We start from the raw sequence: 7,603 nt of genomic DNA on the forward strand, positions 1-7,603 counted from the left end.
CCGGGGAGCGGCCGGGGGGTCCCGGCGGCCGTGCCGAGCGGCGGGGCGGGGCGGGGCGGGGCGGCGCGGCGCGGCGGGTCGGGTTACACATCCTGCCCACTGCGGGCAGAGCCGAGCGGCGGCGCGGGCCATGGCGGAGAGGTGAGTGCGGCGGCTCCACCTGTTGAGGGCCGGGGCAGAGCCGAGCCGCGGGTGGGGGCGGCCGTCCCGTGAGCCCCCGTCCTGCCCCGGCCGCTCTCTATCGCCTGTTGTCCGCTCGCGGCTCGTGAACAGGCGGTCCTGGGCTGCGGCCGCGCTCGGCCCCGCGGTGGGAGCTCCGCGGGTTCCGGGCGAGTTTCCTGCCCGGCGAGGGAGCGGCTGTTGCGCTTCTTGCCGGAGAGGCGCAGCCGGGATCCCGGGGTTCACCTGGGCCCGCTCCGGGCCGCCCTCCTCCCCCACCCCCCGCTGTGGTTCCGTGGCTGTCCCGAATCGCCCCGTCCCGAAGGTCCCGTGGCCGCGGGGCTCGGCCTCAGTCGGGTTCCGCGGGCCGTGCTGATGCCCCCGCTGTTGCTGCCTTCCGACGTGACGGGCTCGGAGCGATCGGACGTTCCTGCGAGCCCCGCGCTCCCCAGGGCAGCGGCTCCCGGCTGGCTGCTCGCTCCTCTTTGTCTGGGGGAGAGAAGGGAGAGCCGTGCTGGCGCGCTGCCCGGCGGCTCGGTGCGAGGCACTGGGAACTATCCGTGTTCCTCTGGAGCGTGAAGTTTTTCCTCCTCTTTCGCGTCCCTTCCCGCAGCACGCTGTTCCGGTTAGTTAGCAGGAACGTGTCCTGAAGGCATCACGCATCCCCCGAGCGGGGCTGCGGCACACCGGCAGCCAGCCGGTAGCGCGGGGTTGAGCCCCGCATCTGCCCGCAGCCGTCATCGCCGCTGCTTCTGCCTGCGCTGCTGGCGGCGATGGGGCTCGGGGATGCAGGGTGCTCCTTGTGGGGCACGGACCCCATGGGGCCACGGAGCTCTGGGCCGGCCCAGCTCTACTCCTCGTGCCGCTGCTCCTGTCCCGTCCCCGCTCCCTGGCGCGTTGTTTGCCGGGTCGATGCGCTCTTTCCTGTCGGTTGGATCGAGGCTCTTTGGAGCGATGCTGAGGTCGGAATGGATCGTAGGAATGCGGATTTTGCAGCCAGGTTTTTGGTGGGATAGTTCACATGCCTTTGGTATTCACAACAGGTTTGCTTAGCCGAAACAGATGTCTTGGCCTTAGCTGGAAGCACATGAACTGGAGGGAAATCCATGTGTGCTGGCCTGGTGCATTTTGTAACCAGGAGAATTTTATGGCCCTCCTTGTGATGCAAAGGCTGCTTTCAGCCTGACAGTTACTGGATCTGGAGCTGAAAACCTTGCATAAGACTTGTGCATCTGGTGTGCCAACCAAAGTGCGGAATCTGGTTTGCTTGATGCTGCCCTACTTTAGGGGCAGATGTGTCCCATTCAGCTTATGTACCTGATCTCAAAAACGTGTGCCCTGCCACGAGGGTGGAGGAAGGAGAGACTGAGGCTGCTGTGCTGAGCGGCTCACTCAGGAGGTAAGGAAACCTTGCAAGTTTCTGTGTATTTTGAGCTTCGAGGCATTCCTCTGGGGCCAGCTTTATAGGATCGGGGCAGCTGCCTGCTGTGATAAACAGGTGGAGGCTCGTGTACCAGAAACGGCTGCTTTTTTTCCCAGTAAAGCTCCAGGGAAGGATCCGGCAGCACTGCTGGGAGACTGAGAGTAGGACTGTAAGATCCAAATCGACTCTGATCGAATTGCTTCTATAATGAAAGATAAGGAAGCATCAGCTGCTGTAGGATTCTGGCTTTTTTTGACCCATGAGGCTTTCCTTGACTTTTTTTTCCCTTCCTTTTCCCCCAGCACTATGGCTTAATGAATATTCACAAAGAGTTCCTTTGAAGTTGTGAAAAGATGAGTCATGTATGTATTTCTTGATAGGTAAATGCGCTGGTAAGCGTGTGGTTTGGTTGCCATTTTACCCCTGAGAAGCAGGCTGTTCAGCTCGGTGCTGGCGTTGCTCAGTGTGGTTTTGGCTGTTGGAACCGAGGAGCCCCAGGAAGCACATGTGGAGATGGTGCAGAGTGCTGGGCTGTGGGCCCTGCTGGGTGGGGAGAAGGATCGCCCCGGGTGCCTCGGAGGGCACTTGTTTGGTGGGAAACCTGCAGGTCTGCTGCCCTTTTAATCTGATTAACACAAGATAAAAAGGATTCTTGCACTTTACATTCTGATTACAGTGATACTGAAAGTAAGGCTCTTAATTTTGCTGTTAAATCTCAGTATCCTGAGTAATGAGTTTGTTGGAGCTAATTAATTCTGGGTTTAATATGCTTTCAAATACCAGAACTAGACCAGCTTGCGTGGGGTTGTTTTTTTTCCTTTTTGGTGTTGTTTTCCCAGCAGCTTTAATTTAGCAGTGAGTGAAAGCGCCCGCAGCCCAGCAGCCTCCCAGCACTGTGGGCTGGCTCCTGCGGCAGCGCTCACTTGTGGCTTTGCGGTCGAGGGCTCTTCTGGTTTTGACAGAGCATCTGAACCTCCTGCTGATGTTCAGCCCGGGTCCCTGCGCGCATCCTCTGACGGGCTCTGAGAGCCCTGTTGTGCTTCGTGCTCATCTTAGCTGTCTTACGTAAGCCCCTGAATGAACAGATGTTTTCTCTGTAGTGAGCCGTGACCGCAGGAGAAGCTTCTGCTCCCAGCAGCTTATCCCACGCTCGCCTGCTGGGTGAGCCTATTCCTGGCTGAGCGCTCTGGTCCCTGCGCTAAGTGAGCCAGGTTAGTAAGGTCTCTGCTTTCTCAGAGGTAAGCGCAGGTGTCGGAGGTTATCAGCAGGCTGACCCCTGCTCCGTGCAGCGTGCTGTGGGAGCCGTGAGTGAGAGTGCCAGCGTGATTTACTCGGGGTGTGGTGGTTTAGGGCAGGGGGTGGAAGCGGGAGGGTGCTTTCTCTCCAGTGGCTCTGCTGCTGGGCGGGGGGTGGAGGGGGCGCAGGCTGTGCAGGACCAGGTGGTCCTCTTGTCCACAGTAGGGCTGTCCTTTCCCAGCTCTCTCAGCAGGCCCTGCTGCTGCCCTGAGGGTGGATCTGTTGCTTTGGTGTGTGACTATGCAGATAAAGCCTGGTCTTTGAGAAACACCTTCAGACATACCGGATTCTTCTGATGGTAACTAATCAGAAGTTCAAAGGAAAGAAGCAGCATTTCCTCCTTCTCTGTGGTCTCCTTTCCCAGTGCTTCCATTCCTGTTGTACTACCCAAGTGGCTTCCTTGGTGGGTGATGCAATTAGGAGATGCTAGAAAGCTTTCATCAGGTAAATACGTCAGATTTTGAAGTGTTCTATTTAGGCTTGAACAGTCCTTTCAGATAGAGTACAATAATTTGTGCCTTGTTGTGACATGTCTCCTTTAAAAAGCCCTCCAGGCGGATTTGAGTAGTTAGTGAAGCACCTCTTGTTTGTAATAAAAATAAATTCCAGAGCAGACATTGGGATCTGGTTTTAGCTGGATTCCTAGAGGGTTTCCAAGCTCTACTGTTGTAATTTACGTATTTGATGTAATTCCTCTCTGTCCAGGTAAGCAGAGAGGCAGTTCACTTGTGGAAAAAGTGGCTGTAATGATCAAGCTGCTTACTGTACCTCTTCAAAGCTCAGACATGAGCGTCTGCTGAAGTAAGTGCTCCGATTTATTTTTCACACATTTCATGGGGAAGAGTAGTTTTCTGCTTTGTGCGACTTCTTGAAGCAGTTAATGCTTTCCTCCTTCTCCAAAAACCAACTGAAGCAGCAGACGTGGGGTCCATCTGGCTCACACATCTGGAACTAGACACTCTAGTCGAGAAATGTGTTCGTGCTTGGTGTTTTTCCTGCAATCGGTCTTTCCCTCGTGGGAAAACCTAACAAATATGATTGTTTGGGATATATTCTCTCATCATAATTACTGTTCCAAGTGCTTGAGGTTACTGATGTACGGAATAGCACTGCTTTATATTTCCAGTTGAGTGCTGACCAGCAGGTTCCGGTGTAGGGGTTAGCAGGTGTATCCTGGGTACTGTCCTAGGTGTTCTTCTCTGCACATGGTCAGCTGGCATTGTTTGGGCTGTGTGATACCCAGACAGGTTTGGGAAGCTTTTATTGGGGATACTGAAGACCCAGATCACAAAACTTCTAAAACAGAGGTTTATCAACATCTTTTCAGTCACGGAAGGCAAATAGAGGGCTGATCCTCCATAGAGGAGCCGTGAGCTGAGCTCTTGCTCATGGAAAGTCTGTGATGTGCGATGAGTCAAGGATGACAGCAAGCACCCTGCTCCCACATGTGCTGTTCCACCTTGGAGCTGGGTGCTGCTGGGCCCCTCTAAACTGATCTTTTTCTTAGCTGCAGGGTTTATGATCTACTAAGAACAAACAAACCTGCCCTGGGCTTGTTTGTGTGTAACTTGGCAGATGTGGGATGCTGCCATAAGGCACTTTGCTTTGGCAGATGGGGCCGCTTCCTACCTGGGCAAACAAGGTTGCTGCTTTCTGGCTGGAAACCCATGAGAGCAGCAGAAAAGATGCAGTGTAGTGGGGTTTTGTGTCTTCTCAGAGGGCCAGTTGCTCTGTATCAGGGATAAAGCAAGAATAACTTCTTCATTCTGTAGGTCTGTTTTTTGTTTTTTTTTTGTTACGTCTCTGTCACTTGTGATATTAAGAGAAACCCCGTCTAAATTGGAAGCATGCTCAACAAGTCTTCAACCAGGTGAGGTTCAGCCATGCTGCTGTGTTTGACTGCAGGCATCATAAGGCATTGCACACTACTTTTCACGTGTAGCAGCAGCCAGGACTTGCTTTAAAAGAAGGGTGGGTTGTCATGAAATTCTTTCAGTAACGAAGTGAAGCCAAAAAAGGAGTTATCATTGGAAACTCGATGGCGAAGTAATTAAGCACAGACCCCGGGATGAAGCGGTGCTGCACGGTGTTACCTACTCACGGCTGCTGATGACGGCTTTTGGGGCTGCTCCAGCCAATTTCTCCTGGCCCAGGTTTGCTGGCTGCAGCCGGCTGTTCTGGTGCCTGTTACTTCCCCTCTTCACCTGCTTGTGCAGCACTGTTCCCCTGGTGTGCATTTGGGGTGGTGTGGGAGGTAGCAGGTACCTCGCTGCTTCCAGCCAGGAAGGAAGTGTGGATGACTCCTGCTGCTGGATGGCTGACTGCTGCTATCCAGGCTCCCTTAACATGTGTTTAAACAGTGGCTCAACTTCCAGCTTTTAGTTTCAACGTGCTTAGCTTGTCATAAAACTGTAAATGCTTTCTGTAGTGCTATCCTGGTATGCCTGCTTCCTCTTCACAGATATTGTAGTTCTTTGGTTGTCCTTTGATAACTCCCAATATCCAGCTGTGCATCAGGCACTCTGTCTAGTTCTTTGTTCCCTAGCCATAGTGATTAGGTTTGGGCTCTACTTTTTTTTTAATTATTATGTATTTTTATTTTTTTTTATTAGTCCTTCTGCTGCTCTAAGCTATCATGAGCAAAGCAACTCTGAGTGTTTTATGAATTCTTGGTGATGAATCAACAGCAAGTGAAGAAAGGGATGTGAGGGTGCACAGCCTGGAGCGAGTCTGAGTTTGCTGGGTGCATGTCTGGCACAAGCAGTACTTATTGCCTGCCTAAGGACAGGTGCTGTGTGCATCGGATGTGATGGCGTGTTCTCTTAGTGATTTGAACTGTCCTAATGCAATGGGTTGTCTTGTTATTGTGTGACTGACTGGGCTGTGGTACAGAGAAGAGATGTGAAGGATGTGGTGTTGGGGCTGCAGCTTTGTGTCTGTGTTGGTGCTCTGCTGGCTCTCCCCTTCGGGCTTCACCTGTGAAGAGTGCTAATAGCAGAGATATCAGCTTGGAAACTCTTGGTACTAGAATAAAGGTACTGTAAATTTCACAAATTGGGTTTTAAAATCCTTGAAAATGAGGATGGAAAGCCATCGTGGTTCTCCTTTCTGTACTGTGGGTTTAGAAGCTGCTGAGGACATGCCTGGTGTCCTGTCAGCTCTGCTGAATTTGCTAGAGCTGTAAATTAAAACAAAGCCTTGTACCCCAGTTTGAGGTTTTGGAGACTGAAGCCTTCTCCAAAGAGAAGGGATGGCTCACAAAAGCAAGGGGAAACCAGCTGCTGATTTCATTTGTAAGCTACACAAGTTTGGGCACGGTTTGGGGGGCACTGGTTTCCTTACGGTGCTGGGAATGCAGGGTGCAGAAGGAGCGTGGGGGAGCAGCCGAGGGGGGTGGGATTAAAGTTGCTGTTCAACCCTGAGCTGAGAGCTTTTCTCTGAAAGTGCCAAGTCGTGATCGTCTCCTGTGGTCCCTCTGTCCTTGTGCCACAGGGGGGACTTCAGGTACTCTGTGGAGACTTGGCCCTCCAATGCCCAAACTCCACTGGAAGAGTGCAGCTCGGGGGTAAAGCTGCTTTGCTGGGATCTCCTGTTGGAGTGGCTCTTGTTGCTGAAGTGAGCAGGGCTGGAGGAGTGCCGTGGAGGAGGAGATGTCACCTGAGTCTCTCTGGCTCCCACATCTCCTGCCTGGACCTTCCATGAGTGGCTCTGCAATGCAATGCAATGTCTGCTGGTGCTGCCTGTGCTTGTTCCCCCCGCTGTGCCTGTGTGCTTGTACTTTATTTGGTTTTGGAGGGATGAAATCACTTTTGTCTCTGTTTGGATAGGGAGAAGCTTCTGCTCAGCTGTGTGAGCTGTTTGTATGCGCTTGCAATGGCAGCAGTTTCTCAGTAACTGCGTGTTGTTGGTGCAGGATGAGCTTGCTGAGGGTTAGAGGGAAGCTTTGTCTTTCTCCAAACATAAAGTGAAGATCTCAGGCTAAAAAGGGTTGAGAGCTGGGTGACTGCCATACAGCTTGGAGCTAAACACAAAATGTAGGAGTGGGCGACAGAAGTGCTTGTTCCTGCCAGGCTTGGGAGCTCTGGGCTGCATGCTGGGGTTCAGCACAGTTTCAGGAGATGCTCCCAAATGGGACACCGTGTGTATCTTGTACTCGGGGCGCTGAAATAGAATTTCCCCACAGCTGGTGGCATCGGCTGCACTGCTGTGTCCTTCCTTGCTTTGGTGCCTGCTGGGAGCAGAGGCCAGGTCCCAAAATGCCAGCCACCCCTTGAAAGGGTGCACATTTAATTAGAACCTCTGCTATTGGCGATAGCGCAATGTTGTTCAAGGTAAACATTCGGGGCTGTTTGGAGCACTGCTAGATTGCTTACAGGGCTGCTGTAGTGCTGCTTTCCTGCCCTCGGCTCCCAGCTGGTCCTGGGTTGGAAGCTGCACTTTCTGTTGTCTCCTGGCGAGGATTTGATGAGGTTGTAGATGTGATGTGAATTAATTAGTTTCCCCAAACTCCCATTCTGGCGCTGCTCTGTGCCCTGGAGCCCACAGGCAGAAGCTCCCTTCCCTGGGGAAGGCCCTTCCACGAGCACAGGTGGCCTTGTGCTGCCCGGGGTGTCTGTGCTGGCTGCTCTTGGTGAAGGCGAGGCTGTCTGTGGGCACCTGGGATGGAGGATGAAGGGAAGTGCAGCTCTGGCACTGGGGTGCAGCTCTGGCACTGGGGTGCAGCTC

General features: G+C 53.2%; 1 protein-coding gene across 1 annotated transcript in view; it reads left to right on the plus strand.

Annotated features, from left to right (window-relative positions):
* Positions 1–90: 90 nt before the first annotated feature.
* The window catches only part of LOC122169372 (rho GTPase-activating protein 39-like), a 42,225-nt gene continuing 34,712 nt past the window's right edge, over positions 91–7,603 (plus strand). Inside the window, 1 exon segment of the mRNA XM_042835478.1 lies at positions 91–141. Within this exon segment, the coding sequence (XP_042691412.1) occupies positions 131–141 (11 nt within the window). The 5' untranslated portion in view covers positions 91–130.

This window comes from Centrocercus urophasianus, unplaced genomic scaffold (genome assembly GCF_019232065.1).
Source record: "Centrocercus urophasianus isolate 14NV4802_14NV808 unplaced genomic scaffold, USGS_Curo_1.0 seq_53, whole genome shotgun sequence".
Classification (NCBI taxonomy): domain Eukaryota; kingdom Metazoa; phylum Chordata; class Aves; order Galliformes; family Phasianidae; genus Centrocercus; species Centrocercus urophasianus.